Raw genomic sequence first — 22,972 nt, forward strand, 5'->3', positions numbered from 1 at the left:
GTAGGAGCTGGCTGCAGCGTTCTTGGCAGAGACAAACCCACAGCACACACCACCGAAAATCCCAGAAAGCTTTATTTGCGTAGGAAGATCGATGCTGTTTAAAAACCCACCACTGCTGGAGGTTGGCGTGGCTGCCAGTGCCCGTGGGTGCTGCTCAGCCACTGGTACCTCCCTGTTTGGCACTGCCTCGGGTGCTGGGGGAGCCGAGGGTGCCTCCAAACGGGGCCTCCCCAAAAGCAAAGTCTGGCCTGGACACACGGTGGGGCCCCATGGGGAACCCCACGGCAGGGGAGGCATGCACAGTGGTGGCAATGGGATGGAGCTGGCTCAGCCGGTCCTGTGGGTGCCTCAGTCCCCTCATGGGGTGGCCTGGGGGCCAGTTCTCTGCTTGCCCCATCTGTGAAATGGGTGCCTGTGGTGAGCACTCTGTGGTGCTCAGGGGGCTCAGAGGACGATGCTGCCAGTCAGTCCTGTGGGGAAGGGGGTGATGAGTGGTGCCTGAGGAGCCAGGCCAGGTGTCACAGCAGGGGTTTCTGCCTGGGTCTGGTTTCAGAAGGCAGTGCTGGCCTCCTGCTCGCGTCCCCCTGCCCTGCAGGCTCCATTCTGCCATGGCAGGTGGGTCACCGGAGCACTCGCTGTGCCATGGGGGCAGCACAGCCTTCAAGGAAAGGGGTGAATCCTATTCCCATCCTGCCATCCTGCACCCATGGCCATGGGGCCTGCTGGGCTGAACCCCCTCCAGGCTGACTGTGGGCAGGGGGAAAGGAGAGCATCACCACACTCCTCTCTGGAGGACTTAAACATCACCTGCTGCTTTTATTTCCTGCAAAGCGTGGAGGGTATCCAGGTCTGGAGGGCTGGAAGCCTTGCTGAGCTTGTCCTGTCAGGGTTCCAGTTGCTCACCTCTCCAGTGGAGGACTATTGTGGATGAGCCTGCCCAGGGGGTGCTGCACTTGGATGCTGGGCTGGGGAATGGGGCAATTTTCACCTCCACCTATCTTCTGGCACTGTGGTGCTGTGGGAATGCAGCAGTCTGCTCACTATTCCTCCAAAAAGATTGGCCAAGCTTTCCCCACTGCTTTCATCCCAAAAATTCTCCCTTGTAAGATGGGCTGTGGGTCCCACCCTGCTGATAATGCAGTGCCATCTCCCCAGTGCCAAGTGACTCCCATGTGCAACTGCAGTGGCCATCTGTGCCCCTTCAGTAGGATTGAGCTTGCCTGCTGCCTGCCTCAGGGCTGGCATTTCCTTGGAGCAAACAGAGCCTCCTGCCACAGTCCTGCCTGCAGCCCTGGGCATCACGGGCAGTTCTGAGCTCTGCAGGGAGGGCAGCATCCCCGACCTGCTGCTTTGCTGTGCATTGGAGCTGGCTGGGCCCTGTCCATTGCTGGGCAGGGGGCTATGGGGCCATAGCCAGCCCCTGTGCAGCCCAGCTGCAGGCAGGGGTGCTGCCTGCTCTTTCCTTTAACCAAGCTCCAGGCCAGAGGAGAGGACTGTGACCTAATCCCTGGCTGCTCGGGGCCCACAGCTCAGTGATGCAGGCTGGGGAAGCAGCAGCCTGACATGGTAGGTGTGGAGAGGGGAAGGGATTTTTCTGGAAGGTGATGTTTTCTGGCCACTGGCTGTGCCAAAGTACCCAGGGCTCTCCTGTGCCCCTGGATATCCAGGGCCTCCCCCAGCAGCACAGCACTCCTGGGGAGCAGTTTTTTCCCTGTGTCCTGACAGCACATCCTGGGGTACCTGGGGGTGACACCATGCAGGAAGAAGGAGGGGTCCCTCTCTCCAGCTGACCGTGGGGACCTGTGATTGTTGATCCCCCCATTTTGTGCCACAGAATCCAGTGGGGCATGGGGGCTGCCACATGTCCAGGCTCTGAGGCCCAGCCCAGCTGTGCCACCGCTCCGGGGCAGAGGGAAATGCAGTTCTGGCTGAGCCTGTGGCACCCGGGGCACGCCGTGGGGGTCACACCAAGAGGCAGTCCTACTTCCCCAGCCTCAGGGCACCAGGTGGATGTCCTCTGAGCGCAGCACTTTATAAACGACCCAGTAGAAGATATTGAAGAGCAGGAAGGTGAAGGGGAAGACGGCTCTGGAGATGGTGTCGATGCGCTTGGCGCGGTCGAGGTAGCGCCGGCGGAGGCTCTCCCCTTCCCGCAGCGCGGCTGCCGCGGGGCTGTACACACCAGGACCCTCCGCAGCCCCCTCCTGGGGCTGCAGGCACTGGCCCAGCCCGTAGCCCCGCAGGTAGAAGCGGCTCTCGCGGCTGAGCTCTTCCTCCTGGTGAAGGGAGACGCCGTCAGCCAGGGCACCCGCGGGTGCTGGCGCTGCGGGGTGACGAGGCTGTGCCAGGCTGGGCGCTGGCAGAGCCCCGGCCGTGCAGGCAGAGCAGGGGCCGGCAGCGCTGTGCACAGGGTGAGCGCTGAGCCCCGGCCTTCTCATCTTCCATCAGGGTGTACCCAAAGGCAGCCCGACCCTGGCAGCCCCACACGCATCCCCCCAGCTTCCTCCCAGCTCCAGCTGCGGGGCTGGGGAAGCCTGACTCTGGCAGCCAGAGGGACGGGAGGTGAGCTGGTGGAAGGGGGCACACAGGGGTGCAGGGTGCATCTGGTGCAGGGAGCTGAGGTGTGCAGGCACTGCTGTGGCTGTGCTGTGTTTGCTGTGGGGTGGAAGAGTGACTGTGATGGGGAATAGGAGGGGATGGGCAGCTTGCTGGGGCAGAGCAGGGCAGGGATGCAGGAACCTGGCTACCACCAGGGCTTGCAGGGCACCTCAGTCCCTCTGAGAACCCAGGCCCTCATTTTTCCCCATGTCTGCTCAGCAGAGACTGCCTGCTGCAGCGGAGGAGGGAGGCTGAGAGAGCTGGACTCCTTGCTGCTCTCTGTGCCCTTGCTCACCCTCTCTCTCCCCTCGCTGCAGAGAGGACAGAGTGCCCATGGAGTTGCACGTTCATGATCAAGGCTGCAAAACTGCCGAGAGAGTGTCTGGCCGCTGCCCACTGCCGCTGCTCAGGGCCCGATTGTGTGCCTCAGGGGCTGGCCAGCAGTGCCTGCACTCCTCCCCATCAGCAGCTGTGCACTGTTAGCCACTTGCCTTGTCCTGCTCTTTTAGCCTTGAAGAGGGTTATGTGTGCAAAGGTTTGATGAGGGATGGGCGTGTGCAAGCACAGGCTGCACATCTGGCTTTTTGCTGAGCCCCTGGACTCATTTCATCTCTGTGGCTCAGCTCAGCTCCCCTCTGCCTTTGCTGGTGCTGTATCTGGCTGTGGTGGGTCCCTTCTTCCAAGGCCTGCTGCAGGTCAGTGCCTCACTCTGTGTCTGGGTGCTGTTTGGGATCCCAAACACCATCTCAGGCTGGCACTGCCCTCCAGGACACAGAGGCTGCTTGCTGAGGTCAGCCCCTGCAGGCGCTCAGCTAGCACGGGGGCTCTCATGCAGAGAGTTTGTACCCTGGCATCTTTATTTAACTCAGCAATCCACTGCTAAGGAAGATTTTACAGTGGGAGAGCAGCAGTGGCTCGGATTGCTGAGGTTAGCTGTCATTTGCAGTACAGTTTTATTTCCTGGCTGCAGGCTGAGTGCCTGCAGCCACTCTGGATGGGGGAGCTGGGGTGTTCTGTGTGCCCTGGGGACCAGCAGCTACTCCCCCAGCCCGGGGAGCCAGCGGGCCCAGCCTGTTCCTGAGCCTGCATTTGGGTGATCTGTGGGGGGAATTTGTGAAACCCAGGCTTTGCTTTCTCAGGCACAGCAGCTGTGTGTAGCGGGGCTCTGCTCCCATCTCTGACTGAGCAGCACCCTGGGGTGCTCCTGGCTGCATCCAGTGCTGTGCCTGCAGCACCCTGGGGTGGCTCTGCAGCCTCCACCACAGGGCAACTGCATTTTGGTCAGTTCTAAGCCAGCTGATGGTCCTTGGGTTGGACAGAGCCTCCCTCTCCCTGCCCTGGCTGTGTGAGTGATGATCTCCAGGAGTCATCTGTGAAAGGCAGGGTGCAAAGATGCCTCCCCTGGCATCCAAGGGCTGATGATGGTGTAGAGGAGGTGAGGGTGGCCAGGCCTGATCTCCTCCCTGAGCTGTGATTGCCCCCCTGCATCTCCCCAACATCCTGGGAGCTTGCCCTGCCCCATGATTCTCCCTCAAGCTGCAAAGTGCCCGTGTGCCCTGAGCCTCTGCCTGTGCTGGAGTGACCGCAGGCAGCTGGGAGTGCCTCAAGCTGCCTGCAGGGAGGCAGAGCCCTCGCCCTGCCAGAGCTGTGGGCATGGCTGGGGAGCTGGGCAGCAGCCCAGGAGCAGCCACCAGTCAGCCTCAGCACCTCTCACCCTCAGCAAAGGGGACTGTGCTGGTGCTGCTTTACAGAAGAGGAACCCAAGGCATGGAGTGGAGGTGTCTGCAGGGCAACCTGCTCCATTCCCATCCCTCTCTCTAAACTTTGGAGCCCAGGAATTGGCAGCCACATCCTCTTGCAAATCACTGTCCTGATTCCTCCACAGGCCCCTCGGGGCTGGCTCCTGGGGGCTCCTCCTGGGGCGGGGAGGGTGAGGCTGGCTGGGGAAGCACGGGGGGCTGCCGGAGGGTCGTGCTTTACCCGGGAGCTGGAGAGCTGCGAGAGCGTCGCGTAGGTGTGCTCGCTGCCGTGCCGGCTGCTCAGCTGCCGCAGGGACTCCAGGCTGGCCGTGCCGCTGCTCAGGCCCTTTTGGCATCCAGCAGTGTGCACCAAACAGAAACAGGACAGCGGGTGACCGAGGGCTCTACCCCGGCCCCGGGGCAGCGGCTCTGGGTGCCAGGGTGGGGATGGTGGGGACACAGGGGCTCTGTGTGGGGGGAAAAAGCCCCCCTGGTGTGCCCTGGCACCGGGGTCTGTCTTCAGCACATGCTGAAGGGATTTGGTTGCAGGGGACGCTGTGAGTCTGTGTGGTGTGGGGGTGTGTGTGTACTCATGTCTTCTGTGGAGATCTGGTGCCTCACAGAGTGATTATGGAGAGAAAATGAGAGTGGGGCACACACGTGCCTACCCCAAGCTTCTTGCAGGCCTGATGCCTTGTGTTGATGGGCTGAGAGAGGGGAGGGCTGTTTCCATGAGTGAGGAATCCTGCCTCTCCAGACCCTGTTGCGCTCCCATCTGCATCCCAGACCTGTCCCTGGGTGCCACCAGGTCCCTGACACAGCAGTGAGTCCCTGTCACCACTACAGCACAGCAAGGAGCCCAGGTTAGGGGCTGCAGGTAAGGGGAAAAGCTGGTTTTCCCCCATCCTCACTGTTTATTTTTCTGCATTTTTAGAGGAAGCAGAGGATGTCCCAGCAGAAGGACAGCACCTTAAGCAGGGCCTGAAGCACCCATGGGTGCTGTGCACTGTGCTGCAGTGCCCGTGGGTCCCCGGGGTGCTGGAGGAGCCATCTGGGGCAATGGAACGCAGCCCTGCCCTGGGGACTGCCCAGAAACTGTCCCTGCAGCCCTGGGGTGTCCCCTCAGGGGCTGAGGAGGAGCAGATGTCATGAGAGGGGGGGACTCACCATCCTCTGCCGTCGCTGGCGGCGGCGCAGGCGCATGAACTCCTTGTGCTGGCGGGAGACAAAGTTGACGGCCGCGTACTCCAGCAGGGCGGCGAAGACGAAGAGCAGGCACACGGCCATCCAGATGTCAATGGCCTTCACGTAGGACACCTGCCGGGGCAAGGGGGGGCTCAGGGACCCACTGCCCCCCACCTTGCTCATCCCTCCCCTCTGCCAGCTTCATCCCGCTGCCAACAGGCATGGGAGCCCTCTCAGCCCAGGGCAGAGCAGCCTGTGTTTCCCCCCCAGCTGATGAGGCTCCAAAGCCAAGCCATTCCCAGGGAAAGGCTGCTCCTGGGGCACTGGGGGTGGCTGCAGGGGGGAGCCCAGCGGGCAGCCAGCACTGACCTTGGGCAGGGAGGCACGGGAGCCGGCGCTCTGCGTGGTCATGGTGAGCACCGTGGTGATGCCCAAGCCCACCCGGGCTGGCGCCGCGTCCATGTTGATCCAGAAGGAGACCCAGGAGAGGATGACAATGAGGAGGCTGGGGATGTACATCTGGATCAGGTAGTAACCCATCTGCCTCTCCAGGTGGAACTTCACCTCGATGCAGGTGAACTTGCCTGTAGGGAAAGACAGCCCCGATGGGAGAGAGGGACCCCTGGGCCATGGCGGGGGGTGGCAGCAGGTCCCTGGGGTGCTCACCTGTGTTGTAGTACTTGGTGCAATAGCCCAGGTCCTTCTCGTCCCTGAGGATGAACTGTGGGAGTGTCAAGCCCTCTGCCACCTGCACGGCCTCCTGCTCCTCCAGCCACTCGAAGATGAGGTCGTTCATAGTGTAGCCAACTGGAGGGGATGTAGGGAGCCATGGGATGGGGATGTGTGCCCTGTTCAACCCCACCCTGAATAAATGCTTTTTCCTGCTTATGTCCCTCGGAAAAAGTGAGCTGCTGGCTTTTGGGATGGCATGGAATGGGAGGGGATGGGATGGGAAGAGGGAAATGAAGCATTGAACCCCCTCGAGGTACTCACAACTCTCCAGCTGCATGGTGCATGTCTGGATATCCATGGGGAAGTTCTTGAGGTCCATGGGGCAGGACAGGATCAGTGTCAGCCTGGAGGAGGCAGAGGAAAGGAGGGAGTTGCTGGAGCTGGGGTAATCAGTGGGGAAAAGCTGCCACACAGAAGGCAAGAGGAAAGCTTTGCCTCCTCATTCAGGCACTGCACCACAGGGGGAGGCTCTACCTGATGCTGTAGAGCACGTTGCCATTCTTGAAGATGCGCAGGAGCTTGTTGTCGGTGGTGACCTCGTGGAAATTGGCCCCTTTCTCGTTGGCAAAGAACAAGTCTGGCTTCCAGATGGAGTCGAGCATGGAGGGGTCGAGGTCGAGGGAGTCGTCGGGGTACTCCCGGTACGCCAGGCGGGGGTCGTTCCACTGCTGCCGCAGGAACACGTTCACCCGGTAGTCCTGGGACAGAGGGCACGCGTCAGGCGTGAGCACCCCCTGGTGCCCGGGGAGGAGGAGGAGGAGGAGGAGGAGGAGGAGGAGGAGGAGGAGGAAGGGATGGAGGAGGAGGAAGGGGCTGCCTCCACTGAGGCTCAGCCCTGCTGTTCCTGCATGCCTGCCACTAATAAAGCGTGGAGCAGGGGCAGCTCAGGAGCCTTCCCATGCTGTTGGCAGCCAGGGGAAATTCAAATCCAAGGCCACAGCAGCTGAGAGGAGGAGGAGGAGGAGGAGGGAGACCAGTAACTGCTGCCTGCAGCATTTGGCACAGGCTCTGCGGGCCTGTTGATACTATTAAGGTTTTTGCAGAAACATAAATAGGAAATTTTTAGCCTTGGGACTTCGTCTGAGGTGTTCCTCATGCACACAAGGAGGTTCAGGAGGGCAGGGGGCTACATCCAGCTGCCCCACTGTGACCCTTTGGGGGGAGGTCTTTCTTCCAGCTCATGCACAGGGAATGTGACCCACACAAGCCAAGCTTGTGTGAGCTGACCCCAGAAAAGCCACAGCCATGTGCTTTGCATGTCCCCACTGTGGTGCCAGGGATGGCTCCAGAGAAAGGGTCACAGGAGCCCCTGTAAGCCCCAGGGGCACTGGGACCCCCACGACCCTGGCACAGCCACTGCCAGCCCCGGGTGCTGGGAGAGGAGAGCCCCTCGCGCCAGCAAAACCCTCACCATGGTGGTCTCGGTGACGGAGCCAAAGCTGTTGATGAAGATGTTGCACGTCACGTTGACGGGGGGACCTGGAAAACAGCGTGAGGCCTCCTCTTGCTGCCAGCTGCTGAGCCACGCGCGGGGACACGCGGGGACACCGGCCCGGGACCGCGGCGTGGCTGAACGCACACAGGGATCCTGCTGCTCTGGGGCCACCCCCGGGTGTGGGGAGGAAACCCAGCAAGCCCTGCAGCCTCCCTGGGTGTGGGGATCGACCCCAGCACACCCTGCAGACCCCCGGGTGTGGGGATGGACCCCAGCACGCCCTGCAGACCCCTGGGGTGTGAGGGTGAACCCCAGCACGCCCTGCAGACCCCCGGGGTGTGGGAGTGAACCCCAGCACGCCCTGCAGACCCCCAGGGAGGTGGGAATGGACCCCAGCACATCCTGCAGACCCCCAGGGTGTGGGGATGGACCCCAGCACATCCTGCAGAACCCCGGGGGGTGGGAGATGGACCCCACCAAGCCCTGCAGGCACTGCAGACCTCCGGGGTGTGGGAGTGAACCCCAGCACACCCTGCAGACCCCCGGGGGGTGGGGATGGACCCCAACAAGCCCTGCAGACCCCCAGGGTGTGGGGAGGAGGAAACCCAGCAAGCCCTGCAGACCCCCGGGTGTGGGGATGGACCCCAGGGAGCCCTGCAGACCCCCGGGTGTGGGGATGGACTCCAGAATGCCCTGCCAGCACCACAGACCCCCGTGCTGTCAGGCAAAGCGAGCACACGGTGCTGGCAGGAGCAGCAGAGACTCTGGGGGGGGTGTGGGGACAGAGGGATGTGGGTCACAGTCCTGCCACAAAGCCCCTGGGTTTGGGCAGCCATAAGCATGGATCTGCCAGGTTGGGAACCCCCACATGTTCCCTCTTACCTTTGAAGTTGGGTCGAATGCGGGCGTCATACCCTGAGGTTCGTCCCATGAGCTTGTCCAGGAAGTCGGAGGGGGACATGGGCTGGGGTGAGCCTCGGGAAGCAGCTTTAATCTCCTCCCGCCCTGAGACCAGCCTGTGGGGCAGAGGAGGCAGGTCAGCTGCTGCCTGCTGGGGTCTGCAGGAACATTTTGGCACACCTTGGGGACACTCAGCTGCCAGGGCAGGCGGCTGTGCCTGTGCTGCATCCACTCCAGTGCCCAGTCAGAATGTTGGGGGAATCCCTTCCTTCTGCTGGCATCCTGCTGCCTTTTCCCCTCACCTGCAGCAGCCTGAGTGCCACATGCCCACATTTTTCCTGTCCCTGCTCCACCATGTCCCTTGGCATGGGGTTGGGGGTCACCCTCCTGCCTCCAGGGCTGTGGTGGGGACACAGCACAACCAGAGCTGGAGAGGAAAAGCAGGAAGGCTCCTTCTCAGGTTCCACCTACAGCTCCAGCTTGGGTTGCTGAGCAAACAATCTCACCCTGCCTGTCATGGCTTGGGAGGGGGGGCCACAACGGCCCTGCCTGAATGAGGAGGTGTCCAGAGCACAGCTGGGTTCTGACTTCTTGCCAGGGGCCAAGGAGATGTGGCAGGAGAGGAGCAGCAAAGCCCACCTCCAAACCAGCCATGGCGATGAGCTCTCCCACACAGCGCTCTGAATGATGATGGAGATTTATTTAAACTGACTCTGGAGGGGATATTTTTGTGAATGCATCTTAGCCTGCCAGCTTCTCTCCTCCCGTCAGTCTATAATGATAATTTCAAGGAACAATGCGAGAGATGTTCACTCACCACATTGCCAGGCATGTGGCTGTGATGGAGAGGAATCGGCCAGAGATCTCTGGACACAAAAGGAGCTTTGAGAATGCTGCTGGTGCTGCTGCATGCTGCCTTGTAACTCCACCAGGTCTATGTCCAGGTGGATCTCATTCCTGCTTGGAGCTACGACCCCATCACTACAAGAAGAGGATGATGCTGGGAACCCTGTGGTCCTTCTTCCTACCTCTTTTCAAGGGGGTGAAATTCATCCTAGAGGGGTTTATGTCCACCCTTACCAGCTAGAAATGGCCACAACCAAAATGTCCCAGTGGGGCATCTTTAACTGGACAAGGGCAGCAGAGAGTACCTGAAATTCATCCTGATCAAGAGGAAAAGACTGGGAGAAATTCCCCGCCAGGAGCTGCACGAGCAAGGTGTGGTGCCTTTGGGAGGAGGGCTGCAAGAGGCCAGGCTAGCAAGGAGTTAAGGGAAGCTCCTGCCTGTCACATAGCTGTGAACCATGTCCTCCTCAGCAGGAGAGGACAGTGAGGGCTCTCCCCTGGAGCACGTGGGAGGGAGGCCCCCGGGCTCCCTTGGCAGTAGCTCCTTGAAGAGGCTCAGATAACTGGCTGAGCCACAGCGGATCTGCAGCCCTGGTGATGCTCAAACCTGCATGGGGGATGCCAAAATGCCCAGAGTGCAGCCACTTCTCATGGCATTCCTGGCTGAAACGCAGCCCTTGGGCACAGCCCCTGCCTGCAGCTCCCCACCTGAGGCAATGCCTGCCCTGGGGCCTCTGCCCCGACCCTGGGCTGGGCACCGCAGGGCCCTGGGACTCAGCACCTCTGTGGAGTGAGTAGGGCTGGAAAATGCTGATGTCTGCCTAAAAATGCTGCCCTGAGACATGCAGTTTCTGCACGTGAAGCAATTCTGGTTTACCCCTCCCTGCCACAAATTTTGAAATCCCCCCCATGCTGCTCCAGCCACACCAGCAGAGTGTGGGAGAGAACGGGAATCAGGCTCAGCCCAGGAGTCCTGCAGCCTCCAACCCCTCCCTCCCTGACCCCTCTCCACTGCATCCCACCCTGTCCCAGATAACACCCAAGGTGGACAGAGATGGAAAAAGGGACCTGGGGGCTTTAGATTTTTCATCCAAGTGGGCCAAGAATTGTTTCTGCACCCATGGGACCTGGGGCACCCACCCATTGTCCCAAGTGACCCAGGGTCTGGGTCAGGGACTGTCCTGAGCTCTCCTCTCCCCAAATACCATGAGCCAGAGAGGATCTGGACATCTCGGGGCTTTGCAGCACCAGAGAAGGAGCTGTCTGGGCTATCACCTGGCTCAGCTCGCCCTCTCCCATGGTGGGAAGGCTCTCCCTGCTGGCCTGGGGCCAGGGGAACCCTCGGGGGCTGCTGGGGACAGGCAGGGTCTGGCTGTGTGCGATGGGGGACTGGAGGGGGAAGGTCCGGGGGTCTCCCGCGGTGCTGGGTCGGGTCCTGGGGAGTGGGGAAGGAGGCCAGATTTGCGGGAGGTGCAGATAGGAGCTGGGGGCGTTCTGTCTGGGGCATCAGGCCCCGGAGGCGGGGCCGGGTTGGGGTCGGGATAAGGGTTCAGGGCTCGTCCGGGTCTGAAAGGGGCTGCCCAGGTCCCGCAGGAGCGATCTGTCTCGGGGATGGGGTGATGCCCGGTGCCGGAGGGGAATCGCGGCTCCCGGGGTGGGTCCGGGTGCCGCGGGAGCGGCTCAGAGAGCAGCGGTCGCGCAGCCCCGCGCAGCCCCGAGCACCCGCGCCGTGCGCTCACCTGAGCGGGCCGCGCCGGGGCAGGAGGCAGCCGAGGAGGAGGAGGAGGAGGAAGGCGAGGGCACCGGCCCGGAGCGCGCCCATCCCGCCGCAGCCCGCAGCCCCGCCGCCCCGGGCGCACGGGCATGACCCGGCCGGCGGCGGCGGCGTCCCCGCTCCCGCTCCCGCCGCACCGGGGCCGCTGCCGCCGCCGCTGCCGCCGCCCCCCGCCCGGTCCCGCTCCTCATAGTCCGGGCGCCCGCCGCGGGGTGGGCGCCGGCCGGCTGAGGGCCCCGGGAGCCGGGCGGAGCTTCGCCCGCCGCGGCGGGGAGGAGGCGGGCACGGCGGTGGGGGGCTCCCGGCCCCGTGCCCGCCTCCTCCCGTGCCCTCGGGGCCCTCTGCCGCCCCGCCCGGGCTGTCCCGGAGCCCGCGTCCCCCGTGGGGGCTCCGCGGCGCGGGGAGGGAGCGACCCCCGAGGGGTTTGGGAGGGTCCCGGGGCGCACAGGGGGCGAGGGATGCTCCGGGGCTGAGGAATGTGGCAGCGCTGATGGCTGTGCAAGGGATGGGAGGACGAGAACAGTGCCGGGATCAGAGGACGCGCGGGGCTGAGGGATGAGCGGGGATCGAGGGATGTGCGGGGATCGAGGGATGTGCGGGGATCGAGGGATGTGGGGGGCTGAGGGATGTGCAGGGATCGAGGGCTGTGCAGGGGCTGAGGGATGTGCGGGGGCTGAGGGATGTGCAGGGCTGAGGGATGTGCAGGGCTGAGGGATGTGCAGGGATCGAGGGATGTGCAGGGGCTGAGGGATGTGCGGGGCTGAGGGATGTCCCAGAGGAACTGCCCGTCGGATGGGGGGGGAGCGGCTGGGGAAAACCGGGCTCCTAAACCCTTCTGCTTGGCCTTGGGGCCGCAGCTCAGGTCCCTCCTGCTGGGACCCCCGCGCTTGCCTTTCCTAGAGACTCAGCGGGTGGACAAGACTGTCCTGGGTGAGCCTTGGAGAACACAAGATGGACAGTCATGTCTGCGTGATGCCGGAGCTGCGGCGGCTGCCAGGGAGAGGGAAACAGAGGCAGAGGGAGGGGAGCTGCCTGTTAACCAGAGCCGCGGCTGGGATCGGGCTGCTCGGCCGCCTGTGCCCTGTCCCCTGAGGCCACCTGGCCAAGCCGCAGAGTGACTCTGGTCCAAGGCAATCTGTGATTAATTTGCAAGGAAGTAAATAGTATTTTAAAAAAAGATAAAAGTGCAGAATAAATGATTCCTGGCAGATATGTCAGTCAGGTTTCTGTGCACTCTGCTGTGGCTGGCTCATCTCATTTATTTGTATTAATTGCAGTCTGGTAATGGCTGGGAGCTGCTGTACAAAGCCACTGCTGCAGGGCTCCACAGAGGAGGATCTCAGAGGAGAAGGAGGGCACGGTGCCCCCTGTGCCTGCTCTCCCCAGGGCGAGTGAGGGGCTGCTTGGAGAGCTCCCCGATGGGTTCGGTGTAGGAAGGCAGTGTGAGACAGGCTGAGCCCGCGGTGCCTGCCCAGCACGGGGCAGAGGGGGCTGGAGGCGGCGGCCAGCGGGCCCTCGGCTCGGGGCAGCGCTCAGGAGTCCTGATCGCCTCCCCGGGACTCCCCCGGCACCGGGAGCTGGGCGCAGTCTGCTCCGATTACCGCCGCCGTTGATGTTTACGGTGCCGCGGTGCTGGGAGGCGCAAGGCACGGCGAGGAGCCCCGGGGAGCGCGCTCTGTGTGACAGCTCCTCCTCCAGACACTGTCCGAGCTAAGCCGACCTGACACCGCGGGGAGGAGGGGAGCCAGTGCGGCCTCTCCGCGCTCTGGGGAAACTGAGGCACTGGCGTGGAGCCCCTACATCAGCTGAGGGGCCTGGGGATGGTCAGAGCAGCGGTGGGGCCAGCGTGTCGGGTGGCCACGAGCATGGGAGCTCAAGAAATCCAGCCACAAGCCACGCTGTGGTCAGCAGGGCGCTGGGACCGAGCTGAGGAGCTCTTGGGGAGGTGGTGAAGCCAGCGTGGCTCCCTGGTGGGCAGCACCACGGGGGATGTTGCAGCCCAGCCCTCCTGCCCGCCCTGCAGCTCTGCAGGCAGCCAGAGCTGCGAGGAGAGCAGCGGTGCTGGGAATGAGCTCTGAGAAAAGGAAGGCAGCGAGCATCCCGTCAGGAGGGCGAGGGCAGCGCTGGTTTGTTGCTGGCTGGGTCGGGAGGATGGAGCAGGAACTGCACAAGCAGAGCCCCAGCAGCGCCCAGGGGATCCCAGGATGGCTCCTCACCCCAGCCAGGGGATTTTTGGGAGTGACAAGACCAGGCTTATCCCCCATGTCCCTCGAATCAAAGCATGAGGTGGTTTTTCTGTAAGCAGTCAAGATTCCAGCCAGCAGGCAGCTGTCAGCATTGGGCTCCTGGAGACAGGCATCCACCACCAGCTTGCCCTGTGGCTGCTCTCCCCAGAGGCAGCAAGGCTGGCAGGGGGCAAAGACCACACTGTGATCCAGTGGCTGCCAGCCTGGTGCAGCCCCCAGGGGATCCCCGTGTCCCTGCCCCATAGCTGGCCCTGTCACCGTGCCAGGCTCTGCTCACAGGAGACGTGCAGGCAGCAGAGACTGAGTTTGCTCAGATGGGGAGAAAAGTGGGATATCTTTTTTTCCCTTTCCCTCCACTATCTCTGAGTTCACATCAAATTCCTTCTTTAAGGCCAGACACTTACCTGCCCCAAATGTTCCTGGCTCCAAAGCCTGGAGAAGGGCTGTGCCAATCTGTGCCAATCCACACTGCCTGTACCCCAAACCCTCTCTGCTGCTCAGCCCCACATTTATAGGTTTAATCTATATGTCACATCTATAGATTTAATCCTGTCTGATAAATGAAACCCTGAAGTGTATTTGCAGACAACACCATTACAAGGTGGGGGTGAGTCATTCAGCCCCTTGAAAACAGGTTTGGGTTTTTTTTCCAGAGATAAGGTTCAGGTGCTTAAGCTCAGTTTCAGGATAAAGACCAGCTTTATGCTATTTGTGTTGAGGGAGAGGAAGGACAGCAGGCAAAGGAGTGCACTTTTCTCTTCATGCAGGGCCACAAAGTCATCCTGCTTCTTCTCCCTCATCCTTGGTCTCTCCTTTGGAGTGAGCACAGATTTGCTTTGCCCTGGAGCCAGGAAAACCTGAAGCATCAGGAGGGACAGAAGCTTCAGGTGAGCACAGGTTTATGGTGGGCTTTGAGTTCTCTGCTTCAGCACCCCTCCAGCAGTTTTGGAGGGTCAGTTGCTCTGGGGAGGGCTTGGTAGCAGCTTGAGGCAGCTCCTGGTTTGGGGGCATTGCTTGCTCTGCATCTTTCAGCTCCAGAGCCAGTGAAGGGCTGGCACGTGGGCCAGGGTGGGATAACAACTCTGCAATTCCTCAGGCACAGAGGAGACTGTGCTTGTTGTCACCACTTCACAGGCACCTCCATCCTGTCTCCTAATTCTCTCCTGACTTCCTTCCCCTCTCCCAAGGCTCCCAGCCAGCCCAGCCAGCTCTGGACACCCTCCTCCCTCTTTTGTCCCAGGATTGGGATTTTCTTTTGCAGAAGCCAAGGTGTGAGATGGAGCTGCTGTGTGCAGAGGGCTCTGCCAGCCAGCGTGCAAGGGCTGCTGTGCCTTTCTCTGGACCAACTGCTTAAATGCTTAATGAGCCCTGGGGAGCAAAGCACTCCTTGTGAACGATTCAAATTCTCTGTTGCCTTCGGTTTAGGGCCATGTCAGCTCTCCTTTCTCTTTTTAAATCCTCTGACCAGGGAAAATAAGGGAGAGCAGGCACAGCCTCATCACTGTTTCTGAAGAAAATCAGCAAAACAAACAGGAAAACCCCACACGCCTGCAGCTGGGGAGAGAACATCCCCTCTGCCCCGGGGGGACACGGAAGCAGACTCGCGCAAAGCAAACGTTTTGAGGCATTTAATGGGGTGTGAAATTAATGCTGGAGAAAACACATTCTCGTGGGTTGCTGTGCAGTGCTGTCAGCCTGGGGCTCTGCCCGGCGTGAGCCCAGTTTGGACACTGTGTTGTCATGTAATGTCACTGCTTTTCCAGTGTCCTGCTGGTCCCTGTCTCTCCCTGGAGAAGCTGTATAATGGGATGTGGGTGTTTTCCTTTCCTAGCAGGAGCAAAAATCATCTCATTGCAATGAACGGTGAAGGGATAAGTAACTGTGTGGAGCTTTGGTGGAGGGAATGGGGTCCCACTGGCACCAGGGCGTGGGCAGAGACCCCAAACGTGCCCCCATTCCTTAGCAGGGCAAACAGGCACCGAGTTCAGAGGGACAGGACAGGATACCAGAGGGACAGGGCAGGATGTCCCTTTCTGTGGCCTGGAAGGTCATAGCTTGTTGGGATATTTAGGAACTGCTCCTAAAGGAAGGTGGTACCAGGGTGTAGGAGGAGGGGACAAGTGGCACTAGGGACCCCAGTGGGGGCTCGGTGTTTATGTGGCAGTGCCAGCAGCACCCAGTGCCTCCCCCAGCAGCGCAGGGTGACCCAGAGACAATTGCAAGGTGAACTGAGACATTGGTCCCAACTCCAGCAAATGTTGCTCTACGATTCTGTGGCACTTTTCCAGGCTAAAAATACCCCTGGTGCTGGTGCTGGGGGTGGGCTGTGCGTGCAGCAGCTGCCAAGGGACGCTCTGTGCTGCGGGGCTGGCCAAGGGCAGCTGCACCATCCGGCTGGGGTGGCCCTGCCAGCAGCCTCGGGGCTGCCCCTCCTGCTCCACGAGCAGCCAGGCGCAGAGGTCACCTCCCCTCCCGCTCCAAGTGACCTGGCGCCTCTCTCCAGGGCTGTGCCAGATGCTGCTGCTCATCCATCAGTCCCCAAAACACTGTGTGGGGGCAGAGCATCCTCAGCCAGCACTCTGAGCTGTGTGTCAGGCCAGCACTGGGGGTTTTGCTGGTCCCAGGGGGTCACTTAGGCTCATCTGGGAGCTCCTCAGGGGTGGGATGTTGCAACAGGGCTCATTTTCCTAATGAGGTGCAGTGAGACCTGAGGATTCAGCCCATCGCTGTGGTTGTGGGGCTGCTGCATGTGCTAGGGAAATGTGCCCCCAGACCCCCCCTACAGCTATGGGGGGACATCACTGGGCTGAGGGGGCACTTCCCTGTCCCTGTGTCTCCGAGCTGCTGGGGAGCTGGGTTTGGGACACTGGAGTGGGTGGCTGGAGGGGGCAGGGTTGATGAGCCTCTCTTGGATGCAAGCCCAGCCTGGCAGGATCCAGCTGGGTCAGCCCCATCCCACTTCCCTGCCCCCCTGGCCATGGGGAGCAGCTTTGTCCTGCTGCCCTCTGCCCTTCCAAGCAGATCACTCAGAGCACCCTGGAGCCCCTGAGCACCTTCCCTGCAGGCTGGGAGGACTTTCAGCTATTGTTCTGAAAGCCATCAAAGAAAAGAGAGTCCAGTGCTTGTTCTTCAAAACCACCCCCTCATCAACAGGTGCTTATCCTCATCTAACATATTTCTGATATTTTATGGCAGGTTCTCAAGAAACTCTTCTGTGTGCATCCCACCCATCATGTCCAACCAAGTGACTGCCACCCTGGCCTGAAGACGTGGACTGGATGGTCCCAAATTTCCTTTGTCTGTCCATGGCTGCAGAGCTCGTGTCTCCTGGCCCTGGTGGTGCTCTGGGTGACTCTGGGGGTTGTATTTGCAGACAGAGCAAGCAAGGAGGGAACTGCAGACAGAGGGAAGGCTGGAGCAATGGCAATGCCTGATCCTGCGACCTTGGCAAGCCAGCAGGATGAGCAGGGAGATTTAATTTAGATAAGTGTCAAGCAAGACTCTTGGGGACAGCAGCAAAGCCTGGCACAGATTCCAACACCCTCAGAGGACACCTCGCTTCCCCAGGGTGCTGGCCTGACCCCTGCTCTGGTTCCTCCAGCATTTCCAATGACTCTGGAGAAAATCCACTGGGCTTTGACCCTGCAAGACCCCTCAGCCCTGGCCTCTGCCTTGCCCTCACCCACTGCAGCTCTTTGCCCAGCTTGGCATGGGAGGGGAGGAGCTGCTGTGCCAAATCAATGCCTCAGCAAGTGCTGGGTAAGGGGTGGCACTGGGGGAGTGGGGACAGGGTCAGCGTGGTCCCCCAGTCTCCTCCCCATTTGGGGGACCCAGCTCCGTGCATCCTTGGCCACGGTTGCCATGGTGATGCACATCTCTCCCTGCAGCAGGAGCACTGGGGTTTGATGAGCTCTGTTCACTGCTCTGGCTTCCGCAGCTCTCCTGCCCTCAGCCCCAGCAGTCTGCAGGCAGGAAGGCAGAAGGAGATCACCAGGAGCAGACCCTGAGCTCGGGCTGGGTGCCATTCCCTGTAGGCTGCCTGCCCCCACCTCATTCGATGGGACCGGTTTTGTCTTCAACTAGAGACCCCCAGGAGGAACAAGTTTGGGAAATGGAACATTACACATCAAGTGGCAAGTACAGGGAAGAAGGAAGAAGAAACGAGCCCCTGTGCCCCTGCTGTTCCCCTCCATCTCAGCGTGGCCTCTGAGGTGGAGATGGAGGATTTATTGGAGATGCAAATCCTCCCACTGCTGCCCAGATGGAACAGCAGCAGGTCAGGCAGCTGGTTCCAGGGGGAATATCGGCAGTGGGAGTCAGTGTGAGGAGCTGCCACGGGGGCACCTGCACCCCTCAGAGCAGGTAGATGTCACTGTGCCAGAGAAGCCACGGCAGGGAGGGGACAGTGTGCTGAGTGCCACTCGGGCGGTGTTGATTGTGTGGCTGCAGGGGACGGTGCATGAGGAGCTGGCTGTGACCCCGGGTTCTGCCCCATCCTCTGCCTCCCACTGCTCTGGGCTCTGTGCTGCCTGCTCTGGGCTCCCTGCTGCAAGTGACATCTTGGCAAAGCCCCTCCTCTGTCCCCATGTCACCACCTCGCCACCCCCAGGGGCTGAGGCTGATTCCCCGTGCAGCTGCTGGCACGGGAGGGTTGCACGGGGACATCACCATAAGAAAAGTAATGCCTGGAGCCACAGATGAGTCCATGGGCCTCAGAGCCACCCCAGAACCTGCGTGGTGTCCCTGGGCTGTTCCCAGCTGGAGGGGGGCACAGGAGGGGTTTATGGCTGCTGTCCCCTGTCCGCTCTCTGTGTCTGCAGCCCTGGGGGAGGCAGTGGGTGCCAGCTGAGGAATGTCTGCACCTCTCACCCCCACTCCCTGGTCCTACTGTTGGCTTTGCTCCCCAGGAATCACCACAGCACGGTCTCTGTGGCTCAGGCACAAGGAGCAGTGACACTAATGCCACCCTGGGGGCTGTCACTGCTGTCCTTTTGCTGTCCAGCCCAGCCCTCACCTCCCAGTGCCCACTTTCTCATCCTTCAGGAGAGCCCTGCTGCACCTGCTGGGCATCGTGCCAGCCTGAGGACAGGGCTCAGAGTGGCTGGGTCAGGCCCTGTCCCCTGGTCTCTGAGAGGGGCATCACCCTGGCACGTGTGGGGATGGGGCTGGCAGGGGACAGGCATGAGGCACATCCTCCTGGGCTCTAGAGGGAAGCACAGGGATAGGCTCTGTCTCTGTGCAGGAACCCTGGGCTGAGCACTGCAGGCACAACCTCCACTGCTCAAGGGCTGCTCTGACTGACCCAGGACCTCCCTCAGCATCGCTGGCCCTCCCGTGGGCTTTGGGAAGCTGTGGGACAAGTTAACACCTCCTTGGCTCTTTGGAAGCTCATGGATTCACCTGAGCCTTTTCAAATGGGTCCCCTGGGCAGCAAGAAATAAATGGGGACACCCCAGGACTGAGCCTGGTGCTGGCATTGCCTGCACCCTCCCTTTACAGAGCCCAGTGCAGCTTCACAGAACCAGAGCACTCCTGGGCTGTATTTGCTGTTCTCACCTACCACCCCCTCCACGGAGGCAGGATGACATTTGTCTTTCCCTTCCAGGATTTTCTGAAAAGTAAATGAGAACAGTTCAAGAATATGACCCCACAAATGGCAGAGTGAGAGAGTAATGAACAGCCTGGAAAACATCAGAGTGAGGCATCTGTTTACCCTCCAGTAGAGAGAAAATCAAGGAGAAAGGCAGCGGATGTGAAAGGCAAATCTGCTGGAGAAGGAGCCAGGGGAAAAGAAATCACCTTCTCCACAAACCTGTAATTAATCTGAGGGACTCACTGCACCGAGTGAGAGGCTTTGTGGGAGTTCCTTTTGAAATTGGAAACCAGGCTAAGAAAGCTGTTTGTACCACTGTATTATCCCCGATTTCTGCAGTAAATAACAGGGCTGCTTGGTGGATAAATGGAGCAGTGAGCAGCCAGGAAGGCTCCCAGTGCCTGGGCTGTCCTCCCATCAGCTGGGCCCTGGGTAAGGGCACTGCATGTGCCATCGCTGGCATCTCTTGGGTGCACCCTGGGTTCTGCTGCCAGCAGCTGCCTGAGCCCCTGATCCCCCCAGGCACAAACACAGCCTGAACACCTGCCCTCAGCGGGGTGACACAGCCTGTGAAGGGCGTGGGGACAGCAGGGAGGCTCCTGCATGTGTCACCCCTGGGATGGCAGGCACCCTGCCCTGAGCCGGGTGGTCCCCACTGCCCCCCAGCAGGGAGCCCAGGCACGGTGCACAGGCTGCACAAGATCTTCCAAACCTAAAAACTTGGTAGGTTTAAAAAAATCTGGCTCCTGCAGAGGGAAACATCAGCAAGAGACACCACAACACAAGGGCAGACATCTGCCTAGCTTCTCTGAAGGGTGACTGCGTGGGAGGTGAGCTCACCTCGGTGCCATCCCTGCTGGCCAGCACCTCCTCTGTGGTCCCAGAGAGGGTCTGGACAGGCAGGAGATGAGTGCTGGTGCCAGGTAGGAGGGCTCTGTCCCGGGTTATCCTGCACTGCCTGCAACCCTGCTTGCTGGGGAGGGTGCTGAGAGCCCCAGAGCATCCCTGGGGGGCTCAGGGTGCAGGGTCCCACAGCCAGGACTGGCACCCTCTGCCCAGCCCTTGCTGAGCCTCACAAGAGTTTTAGCCTCACAAGGGTTTTAGTCTGAAAAGGTTTTAGCCTCTCTCCTGAGCAGCCCCTGCCCTTCCTCTGTCATCCTGCAACACTGGCCTGTCTGTCTGTCCTTCAGCACGCCTCCCCTGTCCTCTGAGAGCCTCTACCAGCTGCTTCTTCTCCTTTTTTTAAATTTAATTTTTATTAGCACGTTTTGCAGCCTTGGAGCAACCCGGGAATACAAATAGGACAGCGAGGACAGCCAGGCTCGGGCAGCGGGAGCGGGGCTGGCTCTGCAGGGAGCCCTTGGCATCCCGGGGGGAGGCAGCTGGACAGATGCTGCTGGAGCCACCACAGCCTGCCCACGGCCACTCTCTCCTCCTGCTTTGGTCAGGGCCACCTGGGAAAAACAGGAGTTTTTGCACAGCTGGAAAAATCCCTGCTACTCGGGCTCCCTGGCTGGGGGGGTCTCACCTTGCTGGTGGGCGAGGAGGAGCAGGGGGGGTGGGTGAAAAGGAGAGGTAAAATCGGCAGCAGATGACAAGAAATTCATCCTGACCGGGGAAGGGAGTGGCTAAAAATAGCAGCAAGGTTCTCAGCTGTGACAGGATGCGCTGGGGCTTCTCCTGCTGGCAGATGTATAATGGATAAGGGCACTGCACTGGCGCCTCTCGGGGGTACCCAGGGCTGTGCCTGCATTTTTGGGGAGCAGAGTGGAGGGGCTGGCTGTGCTTTGCAGGGTCAGCACACACAGATTTTGGCCGCTGTGCATCTTTGAAAGCCCAGCCCCAAGCCCAGGGGAGTGCAGAAAATGAGGAGTGCAGGGAGTGCAGCCCCTGTGGGGCTGTAAGCAAAGAAATCAATTAGCAGGGAATACAAATCCTTCGTGAGACCGCAGGAAACCTCCTTCTCCCAGCTGGCCTCCCTGCTGCCTCCTGCCTCACGCCAGGGAGGGCTGCCTGCACGCCCAGCCTGTGCTGGGAGGGGTAGGACAAGCAGGGAGCTGTCCTGTGCCATCAGGGTGATGGGACAAGTGTGACAGTCTGTGGTGATCGTGGAGGAGGTGGCTGCACATAGAGACAGGGACAGGGAGGGTGCTTTGGTTCTCTGCCCCACGTGCTGCTGCTTGCTTTTCCATCTCACTTCTTTGCCTGAAGTAGTGGAGTGGCATCAACCAGTGGTGCCTGCGTGGCTGTCCCTTTGCCACTGATGTCCCTTGCTTGTCCCCCCAGCCCCAAGCTCCTTTCCCCTTGACCCAGAGGAAATCTGAGTCTGAGCTGCAGCTGCAAAGAGAAAAACCCACAAAAATTCCAGAGGGTCCTTTCCACTAGCATGTTTAGAGATGTGTGTGTGCCCATCCAAATCCTTCATTTTGGTGCAGCCCTTTGCAGCATCTCAGTGCAGATTGTGGGTGGCTGGGGAGGGAAAACCCCCTCCAAGCCTTGCCCCTGTCAGCTCCCAGCACACCTCCCAAGGGGCAAAGTGTGGCAGCCCCAGGCTCTGCTAATGAGGGCTCCGAGCCCTTCATTTCCCCAGGGGGGTGTGGGCGGTTTTGGATGTAATTGGTCCCTGCCCAGGGGTCAGAACAAATTGCAAGGTGATCCATATTGATTTATAAGCATGTTTATTTTTACCAGCCTGGCGTGTTCCCCTCCTGGCTGGCGCACAGGGATGCGTCCTCCCTTCCCCACCCCAGAAGCAGCAGTGTTTTCTCTGGCAGGGGAGAGCCAACAAGAGAACTTTGATTTGGGGGCTGGCAGGCTCCCTGCAGCCCCCTGAGGTCTCATCCCGGGAGGGGCTGAGCTGCAGGATTGCTCTGAGCATGCAGAAGTGTGGCTTTGCAGCAGAGACTCTCACAAACTCTCCAACTCAGGTGCAAAGGGAGAGGGATGCCACTGCTGGTGCCTCTCGGGGTGTGCCTGCATTTTTGGGAGCAGAGTGGAGGGGCTGGCTGTGCTTTGCAGGGTCAGCACACACAGATTTTGGCCGCTGATTTTGCATCTTTGAAAGCCCAGCCCCAAGCCCGGGGGAGTGCAGAAAATGAGGAGTGCAGGGAGTGCAGCCCCTGTGGGGCTGTAAATCAATTCACTTGGCTTTCCAACATCCCCACGGCCACAGGTGCCCCCGGGGCTCTGGCAGTGCAGGCACGGGGCAGCGTTTGGGGTGGGCTGTGGGATGCCCACCCGGCTGCTTGGGGCAGGGCACCCTCCAAGCTGCCACGGGAAAGGCAGCTCCAAACACTTTCCTGCACATTTTCTTCTCCCTCAAGCTGTAGAAATCCAGGGAGGGGATTTCTCCCTTTTCCCTGCCTTGCAGCCCTGCTCTGGAGCATCCAGCACGGACAGGAGGTGGTGGCTGGACCCCACTGGCACTAATGACAAGGCCAGGGGGTTTCCTTCGCATCCATTTGCTGACAAGAAGTGCCCAACAGCCAAGGATTTTAAGCCAATTTGTGCAGAAGTCACAGTCCCTCCGAGCTGCTCACCTCGTGCTCAGTGAGGTAAAACTCCCACTTCCCTCCAGAGTGCTCAGAAATGGCAGAGTCAGCAAGCCTGGCATCTCTGTGGAAACAAAAAGAGGGGCTAGTATGTTTTTGCCCCATGTCGTATTTTTTTATTTTCCTGTTATGTTGCATTTTATATGTTTTATTTATGGGGGACTTCTTATGTAATACTTTTTCCTCCTAGTGGCTGGGGTTCCCTCTGGGCTTCCCTGGGATGCAGGCAGGGCTCTGCTGGTTTCCAGTGGCTGGAGGGGTTCTGGTAATTTCCAAAGGGTGTAGCAAGTCTGTCACCTTCCCATGGCCATTTTGAGGGGGTCACGGCCAGGTGACATCACTGCCAGGCAACCTGGGGGCCACCTTGGGAGGT

General features: G+C 60.4%; 1 protein-coding gene across 2 annotated transcripts; it reads right to left on the reverse strand.

Annotated features, from left to right (window-relative positions):
- Nucleotides 1-1,736: 1,736 nt before the first annotated feature.
- On the reverse strand, nucleotides 1,737-8,686 carry LOC134560684 (glycine receptor subunit alpha-4). 2 transcript variants are annotated; one of them, XM_063416926.1, is made up of 8 exons: nucleotides 8,572-8,686; nucleotides 7,666-7,733; nucleotides 6,729-6,952; nucleotides 6,516-6,598; nucleotides 6,189-6,329; nucleotides 5,892-6,106; nucleotides 5,505-5,654; nucleotides 1,737-2,273 (listed from the first exon to the last, which is right to left on the reverse strand). In XM_063416926.1, exons 1-8 carry the CDS (start codon nucleotides 8,648-8,650, stop codon nucleotides 1,995-1,997), a joined length of 1,239 nt encoding a protein of 412 aa, XP_063272996.1. In that variant the 5' UTR covers nucleotides 8,651-8,686; the 3' UTR covers nucleotides 1,737-1,994. The 2 variants fall into 2 exon arrangements, with proteins under 2 accessions (XP_063272996.1, XP_063272994.1); XM_063416924.1 differs by having other exon boundaries at nucleotides 1,737-2,276.
- Nucleotides 8,687-22,972: the final 14,286 nt, after the last annotated feature.

Source organism: Prinia subflava, chromosome 20, assembly GCF_021018805.1.
Source record: "Prinia subflava isolate CZ2003 ecotype Zambia chromosome 20, Cam_Psub_1.2, whole genome shotgun sequence".
In the NCBI taxonomy this organism is placed as follows: Eukaryota; Metazoa; Chordata; class Aves; order Passeriformes; family Cisticolidae; genus Prinia; species Prinia subflava.